Below are 21,373 nucleotides of genomic sequence, written 5' to 3'. Positions count from 1 at the left end.
TGCTGGTGTGAACACACACAGAGCAGTGCCCATGGTTACTGATATGATTTCTCAAAGTCACTGGCCACTGATGTCCTGTCTATGGAAGAATGGCTTTGTAGGGCCATAGAGCTCAGTAAAAGATCAAATGGGCAACCTTGTCAAGCCGACACTCAGAAACATCCATCTCCAGCTGATCACCAAAGGGCCAGGAGCGAGGCCTATGCATCAAATCCAGGCAATGCCCTGGTGCTGTGCATTGATGGCCAAAAGCTTTTGTTATGTAGTCTGGATGACAGACTCGGGAATGAGCTCCAGTGGACTTGATGTGGTGTGCTATTGGCCACATAAATCACATGGAAGTAACCAAACTACCCATATTTTGGGAACAATAGACTAAGGTTAACCAATTCTCTACCAGTCAGAGATATATCAGGGGATGTCTGAAAAAACTAGCCTTTAGGTGGAACACATCTTGTCCTCAGAAATGGCTTCTAGAATAGCTGCTACCAGGCCTATACCTACCTTCCTGTTCACACCAGATTTGCGTACCAGGAATGAGGCCTTGGGTAGAGGTCACAAAGCCAGAAACAGGACATTGATATGTTTCTCTAAGCTAAACATAATCCAGCTGACATCTTGAATACTACCCTTTGGGGAGGGCTCAGGATACTTTTAGGTGTTTAATTCCACTCACCATAGGAAGCCGCCCCCCCCCCTCCACACACACACCTTGTCCCTCATCTTGAGCTACCACTCCAAGTTCAGCCTAGGGCCCTAGGTAGAATCACCACAGGGCCTACCATTCCATTCTCTAGTTCTTTCTGGCACTGGTTCAGCTGCTGCTTCCCCCCAACTCAGCTTTCGTCCCTAACAAACACAGCTAGCTGGGGGAAGATGCACAGTGCAGGGCACAGGAGGATATTTCACAGCGATTCAGAAGAAGGGACTGATCTATGTGGAGTGGTGGCAGAGCTTCAGCCTGGTCAGGGAAAGTCTGTGTGCTATATACATCTTTCATTTGATTTTTACCTTGAACCCCTGTTGATCAACAACGGTGTGTTTATTTTGAATGATTTTACACTGTGATGCTGCGAGATGGTTTGTTGGAAAAGGAAGAAAAACAATTCTTCTTATGCATCTGAAGAATAATATTCCCTCAAATTTTATAGTCTGAAAAGAACTGCGTGCTCTCTACAAGTCTGTCAGAATGAATTCACATAGCTGTTCTTTTATGAGGAAATCCCATATATTTCCCCCTTATTTAGAGGCCATTCTTTCTCTTCATGGTACTTTTATTGGCGTGGTGGAAGGTACATTGTGCCATCAGGTCGAGATGACCATTCCGGCAGCAAAACAGTGCACCAACCTTGCCTTGTTCTGTTTTTCCACCAAGTAGGACTGGACTTGCATTAGTGATCAGTCAGCCCCATATTCTAGTCCTCAGAGCTGTGTGGGTAAGCGTACATGTTAGTTATACTTCTCAGGTCTCAATTTTCTTGGGAAATTATTTAGTGAAAGTTCTAAGATCCTCCCAGTCTCCCAGTAATAACATTCATTGGAATCTCCCTGCAAAGGTTTTGTTTGTATATGCTTGCCTCTTGTTTTGTAGCTGTTAGAATATTCTTTATTCTTTTTTTTTTTTAAATTTTGGTCATGGGGCTTGAACTCTGGGCCTGGGTGCTGTCCCTCAGCTCAAGGCTAGTGCTCTACCACTTGAGCCACAGCGTCACCTCCTAGAATATTCTTTATAAAGGTTGTATTTGACTAAAATAGGATCCTCTATGGGAGAAAGGTGATATAATTTGATTTAAAAAATACTTTGAAAAGTTACCTCACCACATTCAGACAACAGATCTGGTGTCCCAGATTCCAACAACCAACCAAGAAGCAGGTTTTCAATATTTGTGTCTTCAACCACAGATATCAGAGTCACAGAGATCACTGCCTCCTAGATCATGGGTGCAAATTTTTGTAGTAAATGTATGCATTGATGGAAGCAAGTGTCTCCTCTAGATTATCATCACAAAAGAGGACAAAGAGACAAGCACATAAAGAAACAAACCAACAAGAAAGCAAGTGGAACCCTCACCTGCTTACTTATTAAATGTGCTCAGGCTTCTCAGCAGGTAACCCTGATGATGAAAGACACTAGTTGTCTCACACATGCTGTTCTAAGTCAGCAGCAGCTTCTTCTCCAACTTTCATTTCACAGCAAGTTTACATGTTGAATGTTTCTCAAAGGGCTGCGGGTTATTGAATTTGTCTCTAGCTTGTAGCACTATTGGGATGCTATCTAGGTTGGGCTTAGTGGAAGGATGTTAGATCACTGGGGCCATATGCCCTTAAAGGGATATTTGAACCCTGGGTCTTTCCTTCTCTAACTACCTATCCCCACCGTCATTCTTCTTCCTCACTGCCATGACATGAGCAGCTTCATTCCTTCATTTGCTCCCTGCCAACATGTATTGCCTCTCCCCAGGCCCCAAAGCAATGAGGCTACTCAACTGGGGACTAGAACCTCTGAAAATAAGTTGCTTATCTTGGTCATAGTAGGAAAGAGTTGACTAACACATAACTCCCACCTTCCACCAGACTACCACATCAAAAGAAGTCCTTAGGGCACTTGAGAATACAGAGAATTAAAACTTCCGCTTTGAGCTGGACTCTAGTTTGTGAATGAACTATGTGGGCGATCTATTTAGTATTGCTAAAATGGTTGCTGCTGCTAACAGTTGGATTTTCATCGCATGACTGTGAGAACTAATCCCATCACACTGCTGTGGAGATCTCAGAGGGATGTGATAAGATGTTGTGTAAGATGCTTTGTAAACTGTGAACTGTGTGTGTCTGTGGAACACATGTGTTAACACTGCCGCAAAGCTGAGGCTCGCAGACAAGAGGGGAAACTTTTGAAAATAATAATAATGAATAGCATTCTAGGAACTTTGGTTTTCCTTTGATTACACAAGTCTAAGTACTTGTGCTCTGGGAAATTTTTATCAAGAAGAGGTGAGGGACCGGCACTGGTGGTTCACGCCTGTAATCCTAGCTACTCAGGAGGCTGAGATCTGAGGATTTTGGTTGTTAGCCCAGAAGCCTCCTCCCTCATGGCTTAACATGCTCTTTCCCTAGGCAACACTAGGCCCAAGTAGTAAAGAGAGCACCCTGTTGAGTTAGCTATGACCATATAAGGCAGCAAGATCCCCCAAATCCCGGAAGTTATAAAGGTCACCTGAGACAATAGCCAACACTTCTCACTTCCTCTCACCTGGTGAGATGGGGTCTTCCGGTCCCCTTAATGGCAATAAACCTTTCCTTTGTTCTTCCTACCTGGATGTCCACGTGGTTTTCTGGCTGAGTCTACCAGCAGTTCAAAGCCAGCCCAGGCAGGAAAGTCTGTGAGACTCTTATCTCCAATTAACCAACAGAAAACCAGAAGTGGAGCTGTGCTTCAAGTGGTAGAGCACTTGCCTTGAGCCAAAGAGCTCAGGGACAGTGCCTAGGCCCAGAGTTCAAGCCCTACGACCCCCCCCCAAAAAAAAAGAAAAGAAAAAGAAGAGACTAGATACTGTGGGATCCAGAAGTTCAAAGGGCCTGAGAAACCAACCACTTCTCCCATTCAGTGATAGGATACTTTTCTGAGCCACACCAGCTAGACAGGCAACCCTCAGAAGGAGTTGATTCAGAAAGAAGACTCCTCTTTAATCATACCAATCAGATTTTTTCTAATTTTCTTTTTTTCTGATTTTTAAAATCATCTTTAAGTATTGAACAAAGGGGTTTCATTCAACGTGTCCATTTGTGAGTCCATTGCTTTTGATCAGTGTCATTCCTTTCATCGTTCTCCCCCTATCTTCTGACCCCTCTCATCTCCTTCAACTTACCTGGTTCTGTTTTCACATAGGTTCATTGATTAGTATGATTATCTTTCTCCAGTCAGTTTTAGAAATGTATCCATACCTCATTCTGATGTCTGGACAGTTGGTAATTCTGCAGTCTTCATCAACTACAAAATCTCCCCGCCACCACTTTCCTAAAGGTAGATGGAAACCTCCAATTTTTTCTGCTGTGTGGCTCTCTGTGCATGCTTTGTTTCAAATAGATAAAGGTTGGTTCTGGTTTTCTGCATTATAATAACCTAGTTTGGAATGCTTCCGTTATGTTGCTGGGCATGCTTTTATGGATCAGTATCATGAGACTGCAGGGAGAATCACATTATGAGTTAGCTTTGTGATCGGTTTTATTGGAGCTGAAACTGAGTGAAAGGATTTAGGAATAATTGGGTAATCAAAGTGAATTAAATCAAGAGGGGGAAAATATCAATTCTGGCATCAAATGGGGACTGCTTTGACTTCCACATCTGTGGTCTTTATCCATTCTAATCAAGTCTAAATTATGCCACTAAGACTTATTTTTGCTATGTTTACACTTGCCCAGACATAGCAGACATTATATTCATCTCTGGATAGTTCTTGAAGCATTAAGACTTTCTTACCATTGCTAGGGGAAAGTTACCTAAACTTGATTAGCATCCAAATATTCAGCATAGATATTTTGTTTATAATCACAGGTGTGGTGTTCCATGTAGTTTCTGGAAAATTCAATTCAGATACTGAGCTTTCAGCCTATGTAGATGTATTCTGATTCTCTCAACTCATTGTTATGTCTCAGAAAACTAGGTTTAAGTGGTGTGTCGTTAGTATAAATCTGCTATAATAAATAGCACTTCATACTACTGGGACAGCAGAAATATTACTATAGTAACTATCTCTGTCTTGCTTCCTAGTGTTTCTTTGCTGTATTTCCCTAAGGATGCTGCTTTTGCAGTGAAAAATCTGTTTAGCCTAATAAATGGTAACAGTAATCAGCTTCCTTTTTTCCCTCCCAGATATTTCTTAAATATGTATGTTACTACACTGAATTATGGAATGACATAACACTAGTTTACAAACACGAACATTAATTTAGGAAACTTTAATCTTCTTTGCTGAAGTTTGATTTTCCTTTGAGTTCCTTTGTTGTTGTTGTTGTTGTGTATGTGTGTGTGTGTGTGTGTGTGTGTGTGAATATTGTATGTCTTATTGGAACGTTCATTTCAAACATTGTCTTTGAGCTTTTGCTTCATAAATCTTAGAATCTATTTTGTTCCTGTGGTTAATTTGGTCTAGGATTTGGTTTCACTCATTGCTATATACCACACCACACACACACACACACACACACACACACACACACACACACACACACACACACACACACACACACACACAGCCTGTGCCCAAATGGAATCACAGGGTGCTTTACGCCTGATTGCTCACCCTGAGAGAAAAGCATTGCCTGCCTTTCCCCAGGGACAGGTTGCTGTCTCTTATAACAAAGGCCAGAGCTGTCTGGGTACTGAAAGATGCTGGCCCCATGATTTCCTCTGCAAGCTGAGCTCTTGGAGAAATCAGAGTTTGGTTTTTTGGATATTTGTGTTTTGCCTTTGACTATTACATGGTTTAATGGAATGGGTTGGCCAAGAAAAAGCCTATAAGTGTTTGTTGCTATTCCTAGGTTTGAAAGTCATTTTCAAAAACATAATTTTAAGACACATTAGGCCTGAATATTTCAGAAACTCAAATGGCTCTAGGAAATTAGGTGACTGTCCCTGTATGAAGCAATGCATTTTATTTTTTAGAAAGCCAGTTGAATATTAGCAACAGGACAGTTTACATACAGGACTGTGCACTTACTGTCTGCCAGTCAATACTCTACATGATTGTGGCATTATCCCAGGAAACAGTTACTATGCTTACAGCATCCATTGAATGTACATTTCAAGCAACCTAAGATACACAGAGAGGTTAACCAACTTACCCCCCAAGGTGACCCAGGTAGAAAGTAGCAGCGCTGACATTCCAAACCTGCAGGCTCACTCCACAACCTGTGCCCTTAAGCCCTGGGCACATTTTCAAGTACATATGTTTTCATGTATCATGAAAAAGTAGAGGATTTGGAAGCAGGGTTTGCTACATCTTTTTGATGTGACCCACTGAAAGACATAGTTTGCATTGCACACAAGCACATGTGCACAAATAAAACAGAAAGCCACACAAAACACAGCTCACCTCTACCGTGAAGGGTGTTCTGACTTTGCCTTTCTGTTTCACCTCATTTCTAAAGAATGCTAGTTGACTTCAAAACCTTAGAACTGATTTCAAGACCCATTATAAGTCACAACTTGAAGATAGACCTACTAACTCAATTGGGCATGATGGTACACATTCCTAAGACCCACACTCAGGAGGCTGAGGAAAGATGATTGTGAGTTTGAGTTCAGCCTGGGCTATACAGGGAGATTCCGTGTTAAAAAACAAAAAGGCAAAGAGGCCAGGACTGAGACACAGCTGTAATTCTAGCTACTTAGGAGGCTAAGAAAAGGCCAGAAAAGTCTATGAGATCTCCAATTAACCAGCAAATAGCTGGAAGTGGAAGTGTGGCTCAAGTGGTAAAGTACCAGCTTGAACTAAGACGCTAAGCTAGGATGCGAGGCCCTGAGTTCAAACTCCAGTATCAGCACACACACACACAGACACACACACACACACACACACAGACACACACACACACAGACACACACACACACACACACACACACACACAGAGATCCTAAAGGCCCTGTACATCCTGGATGTTAGTTCACTATTCAAGAGATCCTTGGTCCCGTTATTTGTTGAATGACTTATCAGCTCCATCTTCCCCTCCCCCAGTTCCCAACACTGTTTGTTGACAGATTAAATGCATAAACAGGTTGTAATTTTTATTTTTTTTCAGATCTATGTTTTTAGATGAAGATTGCTTATACTATTACACCAGAAGGTCAGGAAACACTCAATGATCATGTTATGAAAATATGTGTGTCATATTGATTCTTTTAATAAAGGAAATTACATTTTCCCAGTGATTTTAGTTCTGATTTTTAACAGCCTGTCTGTGTCTCCTGCTGCTTACACTGGAGTCTGGGCTTGGAATCTGTTCTTCCTGTTACATCATCATTTGCCCACACTGGCATTCTTCTTCGAGACTGGCTGATTGCATGGGCTTGGCTCCTGCTCTATCTCTAGGAGAGTGGGGGCATGCATGAGAAGCCTGGAGTCTGGTTTAGTCATTCAGTCCTTCTGGCATTTTCTACACGCTGTTTGGTAGCCCTTAAACTATCTTTGGAAGGAGGCACGCCGGATGGTTAAGCTTGATCTTCCTCAGGTAGAGCTCCAGGCCATTCAGAACTTTTCTAAAAGGAAACTCAAGAGGAGCCACAACTTTGGCAGTGCAGACACACATCTCACCTTCAAAGGATGTCCCAAGCCCTGATGGGTTCAAAGGCAGGGTAGGGGCCAGCCTGGATTCCCAGTGGCTGCAGGGTAGCTAGAAACTTGGCATGCCAGGTGCTTCTGTGTTAAAGACCACCAACATCAAGAGCATTGGGTTTAAAATATTAGTGTTAGAGACAGTTTATGTGCTTTATAGGTTTAGCTTAATATTATTGATATGATTATAATATTAATTCTTTTATGCTGCTTGTTCTTTGCTGGTAAGTTGTTAGAGTTATAGTCCCAGCTCCAATAGTTTCTGTCGGAATGCCCATACAAATGTTCATTCAGAAAATAAGTCTAGGTAGTTCTAAGAGTAAGAGGGTTTTGAGAAGAGGATGGGTCAATATATCCCTACCTACATAGCCTTTGGACATAGTGATTACTTGGTCTCTTACAAGCCAGGGTGACTAAACTTACTATCTTTAACCATGAGAAAGGTTTTCCAAATATTTTTTTCCTCTATAGGACAAAGGGCTCTCTCCTTCATGCATATGTTTCTTGAAGCACAGAGATAATGTACACTTTAGATGGTTTTAAAGAAACTTCATCTACACTCCTGATGAGGAAATGGCATACTTTTTAGCCCATGGGAAAATCTGGAAGTTAGGTGGTCAAAGACTCCCTGAGCCCACCACATCTTTCTCTTTCGTCTCTGAAGATGAGAGGAAATGTGCACTCCACATCTCCGGGAATAACTCTGTCTCACTCAACTGTTACCTGGGGTGAGGTTGTACTCTCCCCGAAGAACATCTTGCATCACCAGAAACATGCTGCAGAGACACACTATGGGCAATACGCATTTGGTGGCTGACTGCCTGGATTGGTGGATGTCTTAGGTCACAAGTCAAACACCCTGGCTTCACTGTGCTGAGATGATGCACTAGGGTTTTGCAGCGGTGGGGAGAACCATGAAGACGGTTTTGTATTAATTCACCAAACATGTCACTTTTGCATTTTCTCAGCCCTTCTTTCACAGATACAGGGATCCCAAAACATTTTAAAATGTTCTTTTGTGTCCACAAGTTGATGGCATCAGAAAGCGTTGAGTCATTTGCAAAGTGAAATGGGACAGGCCAAGGCCAAGTAGAGCAACACTGTTGGTGGAAAGAGCACTAGGCTGAATCAGAAGAATCAAGTTTTATTCTCAGCTCTGCTATTAGCCCTGAGGGTGACTGGGCCAGTCCCTTAACCACCCAGCCAAAGAGGTCAGAGTAGATAACTTTGGAGGTGATTTTGATGCCAATTCTATGAGTCTGTAGTTAGTGCTTTAGGAACTGGGGGTTCTCAATTCTGTTTAACATTTGCAAAGGTATTTGTTTAAACTTTTGCAGGGATACCCTCTTGCTAAGAAAATGCATACAAAATCAATTTTTGTGTCTATATCCTGTTTCTTCTCCCAAAGACTCACAGAGCAGTGTACAGAGAAATGAATACCTACCCTAGTTCTAAATTGATTTGGCTACATTTGATACACTCTTCCTTTCTTAGAATATGACTTTTCAGTTATAATAGCCCCAAAGATTGCTTTTCGTACATCCTTCATTTTTATTATTCTTTTCAAAGACTTCTTATGCTGCTCACAGTAAAACTGTCTGGTAGGTTTTCAGCGGGCTCAGAAGTAAGCAAACTAGAAGTGTCTAGCCCTTACCATAAAACAGAGGAGCTAATGTGCTCATGTCATCATGTGAGAAGGGAAGGCCACTCCATTTCCTCTTACACAGATTTTGGTTTGGAGACAAGAGAAAGAAGAGATCTTAGCTTTCACCAAGAACCAGAGTCCAAGTTAGAGCTCTGTCCTGAGCTTGGTCTGCACATGAGAGTGAGGCCAGTATTTGAGAAGCAGATGCTGGCTAAGAGTGGCTGGTCCTGTCTGTACCAGAAGAGACTGAAAGCTGGGACCATGTGCTAGGGTGGTCCAGACTTTAGGACCCAGGGACTGCTACTTACTAGAACCAAGGGTCCTGAGAGAAATGACATTCTCTAGAGGAAAGGAACAGACAGCATTACTGTCACTCATATATTTTAAGTACCTTTAGAAAGGCCATAGGAGTGTGGGTTTTCCAGAAAAACAGAACCATCAGGAAGGCATATGTATGTGTATGTGTGTATGTGTGTTCTATCTGTCTGTCTGTCTGTGATCTTTGCCCCAGCTTGAAGTCTTTCAGCTAGATGGAAAAATGTATTGGATTCAGCCTTTTGTTCTATTCAGATCGCTGATCATGTGATAAGGCCCACCACATTGGGGAGGGCAGTCTGCTTACTTAATATATAGAGTCTAATGTTTATCTCATTCAGAAACAACTCACAGATACACTCAGGATAAGGTTTAACCAATATATGGGTACCTGTGGCCCAGGCAAGGTGACACATAAAATTAGCCATCACAAAGACTGTCTCTTGCATGATTGCTGGCTGCCCTTTGAATTGAATGTAGGAAGAGTTTCCGGGGATGCCTCATGCTGACAGCTGATTGAAATGGAAGCTTCCCCACCTCCAGCTCCTCCCAAGAACAAATGTGTTAAAAATCATTCTGTGCATTCTTGTCTCTTCCGCAGGCTGTGGCTACTTCCTAAGCACCAACAGAATTTGAAGAGTTAGAAGGAAATAGGTTGAGACTATAAGAATACAGGTTATTGAGCCAGATGCTGGTAGCTCACACCTGTAATCCTAACTGCTTTGGGAGACTGAGAATAGAAGGATCACAATTTGAAACAAGCAAGGGCATACCCATTGCTGGGTACACTGGCACACAACTGCCCTCATAAGCCATGTGGGAGGCTGAAATTGGGAAGATTATGATTCTAGGCCAGCCCTAGACAGAAAAATCCACAAGACTCCATCTCGGTGTAGGGAAGATATGCCCATTGTTGCTTGTCTGTCATCCCAGCAATGAAAGGGAGCCCCCCCAAAAAAGGTGGATCACAGTCTGTAATTATACTGAGACAGGAAGTGAGACCTTATCTAAAAAAATAACCAGTAAAAAGCAGAACTGAAGATGTGGCTAGGTGATAGAATACAATACCTTCTTGGCAAATCAAAGTCCTGAATTTAAACCCTAGTACCAAAAATAAGAAGAAGAACAACAACAAAAACAAAAACCAAAGAACAGTTTCTTAGAATAGAATTATTTGAGTAGGTCTGCACATAAATTATTTTCCACTCTTTTCCCTAATAACTATACCAGCCTACTCCTTAATTGATACATTACTGGCTAGGGCTGATCTTCATCATTATAAAAGAATACTATCAGAAGAGCTCTACAGAAAACTACCCAGGTAGGGAACTGATCTACAAGGAGTTAATTTGAAAAGTGGTATATAAACTCTGGTAGGCTTAGAAAATGTCTATTTTTCTTGTTAGCAACATATCCAAGATGATGAGTATTTCCTTCTCATGCCTCCTGGCTTCTCAGCTTCCGTAGTCTGTGCCAGAGGCTGGAGCCATGGGCAGCAACATTCCAGACATCCATCCCTGGGCATGGAAACACACTCAAGTTAGCTATGGTTCAAAGTAGAGGACAGGAATGGAAGTGTGTTTTAAAAGGAAGGAATAAAATAACCCATGGAAATAGTTGTGTGCTGAGTGTGGCTTAGTATGTGTAAAGCCCTCACTTCAATCCCAGCATAAAAATATAAATCAATAAGAATGATGAAGAAACAAGTACAGAAAAGAAATTTTGTCTCTCTAATATTGTAATTTTAATGGAGTGCTTGTCATGTATTTATTAGACAGGAGTTACTTTCTTGATGGCTGCAGTCATTTTCCTTATGGGTCTTCAGCCCTCCTTTGAATTATCTGTCCTCTGGGAGAAAGAACAGAGCAAGGATGATATGTGCCACAGGCGAGGGACCTTGGAAGTCAGCAGGTCTAGTGGTTAGCAGGGGTGACTGGCTAAAACCTATATATGCTGGAGAAAAGCTCCACCATACACCTTTTCCTTGATTGGTGACAAAGCAAAAGAACTAAGTTGTTTCAGGCTGCGGATTGGAAGAAGGTTGTAGAAAATTAAGGTGTACAGCCTACTCAGGTTGGGAAAAGAGAGGAAGCTGAAAGGGTGTTAAAGAGACAGCATCATTGTGCTACAGGAGAGTACCTCACATCTCTTTTGTCTGTGGAATGTGTAAGTTTCTGGGACTATCATGATACTTGCCTAATGGCTCCACAAGAATAGTTAGTGTGCAGCTCCATCTATCGTTAATCTAAACACCCACCCATCCAGCCAGCCAGCTATCTATCCGTCCATCACCCATCCATCCATTCATACATAAATCCACCCAACTATCAGTCTACCCAGCCACCTATCCATACATCCATTCACTCATTCATCCACCTGTCCATCGATCCACCCATCCACGCATGCATGCATCCATCCTTCATGAATACATCTGTGGAATGGCCTCCAGGAACTTACCCATAATATTCAGAAGGTGAAGAAAAAAACAATTGTCTTCTACTCTAGGAGTTCATAGCCCAATGGGCTACACCTGATGTATCAATGGTAATGACTACTTATAGAGAAGAGAGCTCAGGGGATGATGGGAAAGAGGCCTCCTATTTGGATTCTGAAGGGGAAGAGAGGCATTTGTGGAAGTGGTGCTATTTTAGATGAATCCTGAAGGAGACTTACCTTATGGAGAACTTCCTCCCCTCAGTAGCAGGACTTGTCTTCCTTTTTCGGTGAAAGATAAGTCCTGTTGTCCTGTTCCAGGCACTTTTGGTCCAAGCTCTGCCTCTCCTAGCCAATGAAATCTGCACTGAAATATTTGTGCTCTTGTGAAATAATACTGTATTTGCCATTTATCTAAGAAAACCCTTGGCACAAGAACAGTGTATTCAAGATACATTTTCTTTTCTCTATCAATGCAGGATTTGATGACCTTCATGTATGTGCTGATCCTGGTGTTCCAGAGAATGGATTCAGGACCCCCAGCACAGGGGATTTCTTCGAAAGCTCTGTAACACGATTTCACTGCCAAGACGGATTCAGGCTGAAGGGCTCTACAAAGAGATTGTGTATGAAACATCTTAATGGAACCCTAGGCTGGGTCCCAAGTGATAGACCCATCTGTGTGCAAGAAGGTAAAGTGTTTACTTCTCCAAGAAAGCCACTCAAGTGGCTCAGCTGCAGGACTGCCTTGGGGTTGATCTCTGTTTCTGACTATACCAGCATGAAAACATTGAGGACTAGGGTAGGGGACAAGTTAATCTCAGCATTAAGAAAAACAGTCTTCCCTCTGTATGTCAATTATAATCTAATTTATCTCCATTTTTGTCAAGGCAAGAGAGCAACTCAGATAACATTAGGGCTATTTGTTATTAGGCTGCCAGCTCAGCACTCATTCTCATGTCGTCCAATAAAAAGTACAGTAAATATATTGTGAAGAAACTCTATTTTGTGAAACAAAAGACAAGTGTTACTCAGAGGATTAAATCAAGTCCTTCTCAGCTCTGAATTAGGTGTGATTCATTTAAGGAAAGAAAGCAGAACTGATTTGCATGGTAGACATTTATTCCTAGCAATTACACCTAAATCTATTGGTGGTCACTAGATATTCAATTTCTGCTGGAAATCACCTTAAATACACACACACACACACACACACACACACACACACACACACGTATACACACATATATGTAGACATATTTAAAGTTGAACTAATTGTACTGCCAAGTGGTTGTTGATTATGCATCTCAGAGGATCAACAAAGCTGAAGTTGGTGTAGTCATTAATCAAGAATTAATTCTAGCCCCCAGTTTTATGAAGCCTAGAACTTCTATGTTGTTGAGCTCATTAGGAATGAGTTCCAGGATCTCTTGATACCATTACTGAGTTTATTTAGGGAGGGAGCTTTTATGATACTTGTATGTATGTGAAAGTTGTGATTCTGTGCATGTTTCTTTTATGATACTTTTAAATAATTTAATCTGACAAGCAGTTTTAAAAATATCTATTATGGTTTTCCTCATGGAAATTGTAAAGGATGGGTAGGATGGTGTGTTGTTCTTAAAGTACCTCTAATCTTTACTTTTGCTTTTGTTTTTAAGATGAGGATGTGTATTTTATGTATCATATATATGTATATTGTAAATATGTATCACATGCCCTATAGACATAGAGAGAAAAGGAGATAAAGATAGGTAAAAATATAGCCAAATTTAATGTTTTAAAAATAAGTTTATTTTCTCCTCTTGCAAGCAGTCCATGCAAGCTGTGCTTTTCATGAGAACCTACTTAGTTAAACTTTATTTGGTTCATGAATGTAAACTTTGCTGCCAAAGGGAAGTCATATGACACCCGGTACTTAAAACCCAGACAAGCTCAGGGACATCAGAGAACAAAGAAAACCCAAAATAGGCTTCCTGAATATTGCCCAGAGATGAAAGCTTCTGTTATTTTACTATTGCAGGAAAAACCAGTTTGTCACATTTTAGCTGAGCTTCCTTCCAACTCCTCATGCTATGTAGTAATTCCTGAGAAAGGAGTAAGATTTTCTGTTGTTCAAGTCAGTATGCATAGTTCTTGATGCTTAGCCCACCCATGCTGGTAGGTGAAGACAGCACCCTCAAACAAGACAGTCTGATTTTTTCAAAGGAGGGTCCAGGTCTGTGTTCCAGTCATGGTACTGGGCTCTCATCATTTTGGAAATCTGGAAGACTGTTGCCAGCCTAAGCACAATGATGCACAATTTCATTCTAATCTTAACAGTGATATTGTTATGGTCTTTGAAAGATCTGTATAAAGACATTGTTCTTGTGTCCCGGATGGAGGGAAAGCAATTTTAATGTCCCAGGCCGTGTTCATTTATTCTCTCCAGTTTATGAGGAGACTCGTCTCCTCAGAAAGACTCGTCTTTCTGATTTAGCCCTTGCTCAAGATTTATGCTGGGAGAATAATAGCAAGGGCAGCTGAATTACTTTGTTTCCCTTGCTGGGTATCTCTTAGAAAGCCAATGAATTTTGGTAGGGGCAGTAATAATAATAATAATTTATCACATTTTTATAGGTTATTAAAAGTACCCCCAGAGTCACTGTGTCATTTAACACTCTACAAGCTGAGAGTCATGGTTCTCACTTCCTAGCTAGTAAACTGAGGCTCAGAGAGGTCCACTCACTTTGTTAAGATCACAGAGCTGATGAGGGAGCAGCAGAAATACAACAACTACTACTACTACTACAACAAAAACTGGGTTTATCCAGGCCAGCCCTGGGGAAAATGAAGTGCTTTCTGTTTCAAATCTCCATCTTTCAGGGGTCAGAGAGAGTGTGAAGGGCTTGTGTGTGACCCAGAACATTACAATGAGACAATGGAGATAAAAGTCTTGGCTGGACAGGAACTTCCTCTGAGTCCCACTTCCTCCCTCTCCTCTGAATCTAGATCTCTTGGGACAGCATCTACATTTTTCTTTGTAGATAAAGCAATAATTCATATGAAGTGAGGAGAGGAAGGGCAGTTAGGAGAATGTCCATGTATAATGGATGGGTTCTTAAAAGATTAAGGAAAGGATGGAGGTGTGTGCTTAAGAAAAAAAGAAGTTCTCAGTGTATCACCCTGAAGCCTAGTTCTCTTCCTCCAAGACAACCAACTTAATAAATTGTTGTTCTGGACAGTTCTGAGCTCTCACAGTTACACTACAAATACCACCTTCCCCCACCCCAGCACTAAATGGGCGCCTCTGTCCTCCACCAAGGTTGTTTCCCAACCTTCTTTGTGCCATAGAAGCCCCATTCTAATCCAACACAGAGCACATTGCTGGATCAGGGTCAGGTTCAGGGCTGCAGATGCTACTGTTGGGGAGGGTGGGGGTGACATCTGAGCTTACGATGCTGCCCTAGGTAGGCAGAGAACCACAAAGAGGAAGAGTGCAAGGAGTGATTTTCTAGTGAAGTGAAAGAACACCGTGGCACATGAGGGAGACAGCTGGGTTGAGGACTCACTGTTGTGAAACTGAAGCATTTTTATTATTCAGTAGGGCAGGTTTCTAGGTGGCCTGAAATTGGAGCCCTCCGCTGGGACCCTTGCCTAATAGTTTGGTGTAGCTCAGTGTCTGCCTGGTGTAGGAAGTATAGGCACATGCTTTTGAGAAAGTACAAGCAGATGCCTATGCATTAGAGCCTCTTGTCCCTTCCAGGTTTGGCACTGCCATTGGTCCTTATACCCCTCAAGGCATAGATATGACCCTGAGCTCATAGGGAATTTGGGGGTATTATCTTACCTGCAGGTCTGTGGTGTAGGTCACCTGGTATTTTGTGATTCCATCTCTCCAGTAAAGTAATGGAATCTTTGTCAGGGGCTTTTCCACAATTCTGCTCAATTTTACTGAGCCCTAGGCTGCCAGAGAGACCCATGAAGTCATAACCCCAGCCTTCATTCTGATTTGATTTAGTTTTTATTTGGCAGATAGAGAAACTGAGGCTCAAAGAAGACCCTTCCCTGAATTAAATGAAGTAGTGACTGGCAGATGTGTTGTAGCCCCAGGGTTTGTCTCTGTTCCTGGGCTTTACGCTGTGGACCAGTTCTGTCTGAGACATTCATATGCATTACAGGGCTTGTAGCAATGAAGTGCTCTACAGAAGCATTTGCCTGACTCTTTGCACGGTGTTAGGTATAAGTTTCTCTTGGGTCCTCTCTTATTCTTCACTGCATTCTGCAGCACATGCCATCTGTCTTCTCTTTACCTTTCCCATATAACTTGTTCATCCCAGGCAAACTCACTTTTAGTTTGGACTTATAGAACTGATACTATAGGAAACAAATTCCCCTGAAGTTTGCATTCTGAGAGATGAAATTGTGTCTTTGTGATCCTAGGCATGAGTGAACACATTTGTGGTCCAGAGAACAAGGAAAGTGTGATGGAGAGGAGACCTGGAATTGGCACAGAACTAGGAATCCACCCTGTGGGCACTGACCTACTAAATACATTGGCCAAGGCTAAGAAATGGTATCAGTGTTTTGCTGATTCACACTTTGGTCTGTACAACTTCAAGAAGGAATGTAAGCCACATGGGCATACACGTGTAATCCTAGCACTCTGGAGACAAAGGCAGTAGGGTCATGAGTTCTAAGCCAGCCTGGGCTACATAGGAAGACAGTCTCAAAAGTAAGAAAAGCACATTCTAAAATTAATTAAAGAAGATTACTTTCACAGTACTTCAAGAGATTAAAATAAAACCTATCAATTCAAGGACCTGTTTGTATTATGAACAGATATTATTTGGGACAAAATAGAGGAGAAAAAAAATCAACCTGTATCTTGACAAGTTTATTGATTGTCCATATTAATATAAGTATTTCCTAGCTTAACACTTTGTGTTACAGCTGAGCTACTGAGTACACCTCAGCCCTTCTATATTGGTTATCCTAACTAGGCAGAAGTTTCCTTCCTTCCTTCCTTCCTTCCTTCCTTCCTTCCTTCCTTCCTTTCTCCCTCCTTCCTTCCTTTTTTCTTTCTCTCTTTCTTTCCCTTCCTTCCTTCCTTCCTTCCTTCCTTCCTTTCTTCCTCCTTCCTTCCTTTTTTCTTTCTCTCTTTCTTTCCCTTCCTTCCTTCCTTCCTTTCTTTTTTCTCTTCCTTCCTTCCTTTCTTCCTTCCTTCCTTTCTTCCTTTCTTTCTTTCTTTCTTTCTCTTTCTTTCTTTCTTTCTTTCTTTCTTTCTTTCTTTCTTTCTTTCTTTCTTTCTTTCTTTCTTTCTTTCTTTCTTTCTTTCTTTCTTTCTTTCTTTCTTTCTTTCTTCTTTCTGCAGATAGATCCCTAAATACTTTATCATACCGCAGTCCTACATGGATTAAAGGTCTTCTTTAGACCATTGGACAATATTGAATAGCATCCAAGTCCCTCTTCCCTTTGGATTCTCATTTCTGGAAAGAGTGTTTATGCTAGCTTTAAAAAAGCAGCTCCATCTAGAAGAAACTGGGAGGATTCAGAGTGCTTATTGAACACTGTTGGGTATAGACAACAAACTCCGTGTGTTAGAAACACAGTGTTTCCTTTCTGAGTGTCCTTTTATGGAATGGGTGCTTTGGGATGTAGAAGGAGTCAAAGGCAGAGCTGCTGCTGACTTAAATTTTTATGAAATGGGTTCTTAATATTTGAGGACTTTCTCACCCAGCTCTTCTCTGCAAAGTAGAGAGAAACAGTTCTCTTTCTTTCCACTCCTTCCTTGGAGCAGCCACTGTTCTGCACACAGCCACTCATCATTGATCCCCCCATTTCAAGTCAATTTCAGATAAAGCCATATGAAGAAAATAAAGCACTTCCATGGCACTGGAGTCACCCAGTTCTGGCAGACAGCTGGTTTAGGTGAAAGTACGCAGATAGCTTACATCCCTGTGATTCTTCTCCTAATCCCAGCATAATGCTATGAAGAGACCTTCCATGCCCCTCTGAAGAACATCACTTGTTTGAAAATGAACTGCCTGAGCAGAAAAGGTTTTCAGAAAATTCTTGGCTGTAGTTGGCCAGCCAACTCCTTTGAGCTGGAGAGGAGCCAGGTAGGAAATAGCATTGTTTACCCCCACACATAGAATAGATCTTGAAAATGCTGCCTGCACAGGCCACCCGTGGATACCACCAGCAGAGCCAGAGTCTTGTGCCTGAAAACCTGAGTATGACTTGCAGCACTGTGCAAAGAGCAAGATATAGAAGGTGGGACCCAGGCCCATGGCCTGAGGCAAACATGAGATGACTTCATGAGATTTGTTTCTTCACCAAAAGAGCAGCCTTCTCCACCTTTCAGTGCCATGGCAGGGAGAAATCCCTCAACCTAGGAGGAAGATGAAATTTCAGATTTGCATGCTGTTATACCGTCTGTGTGATGACCAGATCTGTACCTCACTGGCCATGCTATTTATCACCTGCGTGTGGACAGTTCTCTTCTACAGAGGATGAAACGGGAAGCCCAGTAGACTAGCAACTCCTTTTTTCTCTTGATCTTCTGTAGTCATTTGTCCAGGGGTCCATGCAACCCATCTGTCTCTGCCTTCTTGGAAGTTCTCCATAGTCTCAAGTGATCTAGTGATAATTAGTGGCCCCTAAGTGGTGTCCCATGAATAGTCATAGTGAGCAGCTTCAGGAGTTGTTAGTCTTTCCTGCCTCCACTTGGGTTCCAAGAACAGCTGACTTTTGCCATTTTTCATTAGTCACATATAAGGAAAGCACCTATATGTTGCTTCCTTCCCTACTTCTGATTAGCTTAGTACCCCCCATTGCTTAGTACTAGTTTTGCCTTAGTCATAGTTAGTAATGTTGGTACAGCTGAGTCTGAGTTATCTGCAGGGCACTATGAATTGAGTTGTCATTGCCACATCATGCACTTTGGGGATGCTGACAGAGGAACTCAGCATCAGTTGAATGAGAAGGAGAAGCAGCTAGGCAGCAGCCAAACCTGCCCTGTCCTTGTCAGCCACTAAAGGCAAAGCTTCCTCAGTGCCTCTGTATCCGGCCCATCTGCAGTTTATGTCCCTGACATATCACCTCTGCTTGCCTTTCCTCAACACTGTGTACCTGTTGTACACTGTCTTTTTTAATTACTACAGTCATTCCACAAAGAAAGGTCTAAGACCTTATTTTACAACTAAGAATGTGGAAGCTCAGAAAGGCTAGATTCCCCATGGAAGCCTAAGTAGTGACAGAATTGGGATTCAAGTCAACATCCTTTATGCCTTCCAGGGTGCTCATCTCATCTGATGAGAATGGTTTTACCCAGAGGAGAAGAACCACCTGTGGAGAGGAGGGAGGTGACACATATAATAAGGGTCCAGGTCCAGACCCCCTTGGGAAAGAACCTGATTTATTGTATGTGAGGGATGAAAATACATATTCAGACCTCCTGCTAGAGGTGGAGCCAAGGAATCTTCATTTGTTAAAACTCCCAGGTTATCTCAAACATAAAGAGAACGGAGTGAGACCCACTTATTCAGGAATGTAGTGTGATGAGGCTCTGCAAGGGAATAGAGAAATGATGCTCTCTAGTGTTCAGCAGAGCCTCTTGGAGACCATTTATTCTTACCACCAAATGAACATCCATTTGTCACTTTACAACAGAACAAAGGAAGTGTACAAATTTAAGGGGTGACATAAGGTACACAGTAAGTAAGCTTGGAATTGGACCAGTGTTCTGACTTCCAGACCAGGACCGGTGTTATACAGCCCCAGCTGGTAAGTTAGAATCACCTGGAGTGCCAAGTACTCATTCCAAAGGTGGTTTCAGTTGTTCTGGAAGGTGGGAGCCAAGGTATGGGTGTTTATAAAAGCACCCTTCCATTTGTGCTTTGTGTCCCCAGATCCCTGTTACTGGTTGCCTGGTATCGTTGAAAAGGGCGTAGGACTCAGGAAGAAATGCCCCGGCCACGCCCCCATCTCCCTGTGTCTCCAGGCTTAACCCTACTTTGTCCCAGTTCCCTACAGAATGCAAATGAGAAAAAAAAAAACACATTCATCATGTGCTATTTCTAAAGCACTTACTAAAATATTTTGGCTCCCATAAACCTGACCAGGATTGCTATTTAAAAAAATGAATAATTTGATGTTAAAAAGGTCTTTTGAATTTCCTAGTGAGAAAGGTGCAATGTGAGTTTAAGATTATTATTACATTATAAATGTTTAATTAAAAGATCCAACTTGACTCATAAGCTAAAGCTGGCAGCAAAGTTGGCAGCTAGTTCCTTTCTTCATTGAAACTGTGGGGCGCAGGCATTTTTCAAAAGCGGGGGAATCTTACTCTTGTTTTACAGTTACTCATATATTAAGGTGAAATGTCTTCCAGCTCCAGAAGCTCTGCCAAAACAGATGGGTGCTTTAAAAATATTTTATTTAACATCCTTTTCTTCTCATGTGCATTTTCTATCATCTGAAACGTCTTTCTTGTTGCTTATACAGGAGTTATCAAAAGCTACAGCCTCTACTGGGAAGGGCAGGTATTTGCATGGCCTCGTTTTTCCATCTTCTAATGGGAGAAAAAGCAGAGAGGTGTCTCTACCTGTCCCCAGAGCCACTGCCATTTCTTACTTAGGCTGCTATCCACAGAACTCCCTGCTTTCCTCTACTCCTCCCTTGTAGCTTCCGAGTGAGTTTGGCTTTTGCTCTTAAACAGATTTCTTTAACTTAAATATGATCATGACTTGAAAGGGGAGGAGATACAGAGGAAATAAGGTCAGGTCAGACAGGAGCAGATCTCACAAAGAAAGTGATGGAAGTGATCAGTTATCACTATGGGAAGATGACAACTGGACTGCCGCAGGCAAGGGCTCTCAAGCTTGTGGAGGAGCCCTCAAATGTGGAGGGAAAGTACTAACCAGGGCAGCGTTGTCTTAGCCATACGTCTCTTTGATGTCACATGAGTACTGGGATCCTGCCCTTGTCTGCTTGGGGACCCTGGTGGTGGAAACGGCTTTAAGTCACAGAATTATTAGGCAAGCAGGGAACAAGGATGACAACATGGGCACATGTTCAGAGATTTGTGGGATCCTATGTAAAGGTCACACTATGATTGGTGGCAGCCTTGAACTCCATGCTGATGGTAGAAAATCCCCAGAAAGCTGTTTGCTCAAGCTCACAATTGAAACAACCCAGAATTAGGCTGACTGCTTATGAACATATGGGGCTACCCCCAAGGATGTCCTTCCAAACCCATGTGGGTGGGAATAATCTTCTCTCTTGCCTGTCGAGCACAGCTCGGGGTTGATCATGGCTCCCTCAGTCAGCTCTTATAGTCCAATTAGATACTGAGCCAGGCTTTCTTAGAACCTACACTCAGTCTGCAAGAGTTAGAAGCCTTAGTGGACAGAGTTGAAGCTAATGAACATTAGAATCTCAGGTTAGAATGGAATTATGCTTGGCTTTCTTGGTACTATAAGATGGGCTAGAAATTCGATTTGGGGCCAGCAATTTTGCTTTTTAATTGATATCTTCAGTTGTCAGTGACTAGAATAACCTGGTATATCTCACCAGACGGTGTTGTCTCCGTGATTGACTTGATGGGAATTGTCTGAAGGCTGCAAGAAAAATAGCACATTTCCAAGCACCATGCTCAAAGCTTTCT

The 21,373-nt window shown here is 42.1% G+C and overlaps 1 protein-coding gene across 2 annotated transcripts in view; it reads left to right on the top strand.

The window, feature by feature from the left end:
• LOC138827293 (sushi domain-containing protein 4) overlaps positions 1-21,373 on the top strand; it is a 118,144-nt gene that overhangs the window by 56,606 nt on the left and 40,165 nt on the right. For both annotated transcript variants that reach the window (XM_070022798.1, XM_070022797.1), the window contains exon 3: positions 12,204-12,416. In XM_070022798.1, coding sequence (XP_069878899.1) covers positions 12,204-12,416 — 213 coding nt within the window. The remainder of the gene's footprint in view (positions 1-12,203; positions 12,417-21,373) is intronic.

Source organism: Dipodomys merriami, unplaced genomic scaffold (assembly GCF_024711535.1).
Source record: "Dipodomys merriami isolate MVZ:Mamm:240054 unplaced genomic scaffold, mDipMer1.0.p SCAF_153, whole genome shotgun sequence".
Classification (NCBI taxonomy): Eukaryota; Metazoa; Chordata; class Mammalia; order Rodentia; family Heteromyidae; genus Dipodomys; species Dipodomys merriami.
Note: the sequence above shows the minus strand (reverse complement) of the source record. Positions and strands in the feature narration are given on the sequence as shown.